General features: G+C 56.7%; 1 protein-coding gene across 1 annotated transcript in view; it reads right to left on the reverse strand.

Moving 5' to 3' along the window:
- Positions 1–2,310: 2,310 nt before the first annotated feature.
- LOC103773217 (transforming acidic coiled-coil-containing protein 1-like) overlaps positions 2,311–2,455 on the reverse strand; it is a gene marked incomplete at its 5' end in the record, with an annotated part of 2,193 nt that continues 2,048 nt past the window's right edge. Inside the window, one exon of the mRNA XM_008940577.1 lies at positions 2,311–2,379. Coding sequence (XP_008938825.1) covers positions 2,311–2,379 — 69 coding nt within the window. The remainder of the gene's footprint in view (positions 2,380–2,455) is intronic.

A 2,455-nucleotide genomic window follows, 5' to 3' on the forward strand; every position in this document is an offset into this window, starting at 1 on the left:
CTGTGTTGGAATAGGACACGTGAGAGTGATGCTAGAGTCTGTGAAACCCCAAATGCTGGTGAAATGGAGGGAAGGGGAATCAGCTCCAGTGGGCTGGGGCTGGCACTCAACTCCCCAAACAGAAATAGTCTTTGTAGATCATCTGACAGGGGCATTTCTACCAGCTCATTAGAGGGACATGTGGGGAGGACAGAGGAAAAAGAAAAAGAAAAAAAAGAGGAGAAAAAAAGCTTTTTCCTTTCTCTCAGCTGTGCAAAGGGGTGACCACTCTGCATGCAGCTGCACAGCTCTGAGCAGCATCAGCCACCAGCTCCCCCACCATCCTGGGATAACTGGGATAACTGGGAGCATGGCAAACAGGCTGGACTCTGCGTGCTATGGCAGGCTGATGGTGTCTTTGTCTGCTTAAATGTATAATAAATTCTCTCTATACATAATATAACTAACAAAATATATATCAAGTGTATGGCTCTGATTTAAACAGATGTTTGCACTGCATGCTCAACACAGAGAACTAGAAAATAGAAGGAAAACAGCTCGATTCTGTTACAAAAAGGTAGCAGCAAAAAGGTTTGCAAAACTCTTCAATAGGCTGGGTAGGAAAGAGTCCATACAGCAAATATTTCCCTCATCTGATGCCTTCCAGCCACCTCTTCAGGAGACAGTAGAGAACCCTCCACCACCGCAGCTATTGCCTGATCCCATCTGTCTGCCTTCAGCAGGGTGGGGTGGTTCTGCCCCGACCCCGAGTGGCACACCCGTGAACACCCACACCCACGGGCACCCACGGGCACCCAGCCCTGCGCCCAGGGCACCGCAGCCAGGCAAAGGTGGCACTACACAGTGGCAAAACTCAGCAGGCACGGGTGGCTCGTGCAGGGGCGTTACCAGGAGGGCACACACGGCACCTACACACGCATTCCAACACCAGATTCTATCACCAGAGACCGCCCCCGGTTCCCAGCACAGCACAAAGGCAACCTCAGCATCTCTGCTGGAACTTGGTGTGTCCAGAGAAGTAAACACCTCTGAAAGGGAACGGGCATCCTGCCCGCGTGGAAACTCAGATGTTGGGCTGCATCCAGACAGATTTCAAAGTGTATTTTACTGCTGTCTGGATCTGCCTTTGCCTGTGTAGGCTGCCTTTTGTTTGGATCTCTTAATATTCAGTGCTGTAAGGGCACTTTTGACAGCAGCACAAGCCCCAGGGCAGTATTGCACTCCCCCACTCCTCGCCTTTCCGTACTGAGTGGGGAAAAGAGCCTCAAGTCAGCAGAACTGGGAAGCAGTTCAGGGTTTGCTTCCTCACTCCTGCAACACCCAAAGCAGGTGAACCAACCTCACTGCAGCGTGGGGAGCCAACAGCAAGCACCTTGGCTTTGTGCATTTTAAAGTGGGCTACAAACCCCACATTCACAAGCCTCAGGAGGTGCCAGGGCTGCGGGCAGGGTGGGCATAGGGAGGACAGATGGACAAATCCCAGCTCTCCAGAACCAACATTTCCCTCATTTTTCAAAAACCTCTTGGTGCAGAAGCCTCCTGCCCTCCCCTAGGCTGGGCTCTCCTTTGAGAGGACTTAAATTACTACTGGTTAAGTGGCCATATCTGTGATCCTAGGGGAACAAGACGTGTGACAGGACTGTGCCCGGCTGGAAGAAGTGAGCAGAGAGCCCGAGAGCTCATAAAGTGCACAAATGCAGAGATGTCAGACTCCCTCCTCCGAGGCTGGCACGGCCAGGGATGAGGACACACTGTGCTGCCTTTCACCCGTGTACCAGAGGCAGGGACCAGCCCCTCGAATACCACCACTTCTCCCCAAACTGCTCAATCTACTGGGAGGCTGCTCCCATCCAGGGGATCCACACCGGTGGCCCCAAACCACGTGTGGTGTGTGCCTGGGGTCCCTGAGCCCCTTCGCTGCCTCCCCAGCCACGCGCCCAAGTGTCAGGTCCCCTTCCCCAGTGCAAGAGCTGGTGGCTCCAGCCTTGGCATCACCCACGTCCCGGGGCAGGAGGTGCCCCTGCCGGGACCCGTGCAGCTGAGCATGTGAGGACAGTAAGTGACAGCGTAGGGGCACAACGTGACCCGGCCTGGCCGAGGGGGACAGAGCCCGGCGTGTCCCCAGCGGAGGGGTGGCACCTGTGCAGGCCGGGAGGGGCAGCACGTCCAGCCTGGCTGCGGGGAACCCAGCCCCAGAGCCCTGGGGGCACAGAGGCGGGTGGGTGGGGCCGGCTCTGCCGGGGGTAGCCAATGTCCTGGACGTCACGGGAAGCGGCCGCGGGCCGAGCGCTGGGCGAGGGGCGGCGAGGCTCAGTCTGACTTCCCCAGCTTCGCTATCAGCTCGTCGCAGATCTTGGTCAGCTCCTCAATCTCCTGGTTCTGGAAAGAGAAGCAGAGCTCGAGGACCCCCGCGGTGGCACAGACGGGGATAACGCCCGGGCCCATCTGCCAGCGC

This window comes from Merops nubicus, unplaced genomic scaffold (genome assembly GCF_000691845.1).
Source record: "Merops nubicus isolate BGI_N331 unplaced genomic scaffold, ASM69184v1 scaffold27645, whole genome shotgun sequence".
Classification (NCBI taxonomy): domain Eukaryota; kingdom Metazoa; phylum Chordata; class Aves; order Coraciiformes; family Meropidae; genus Merops; species Merops nubicus.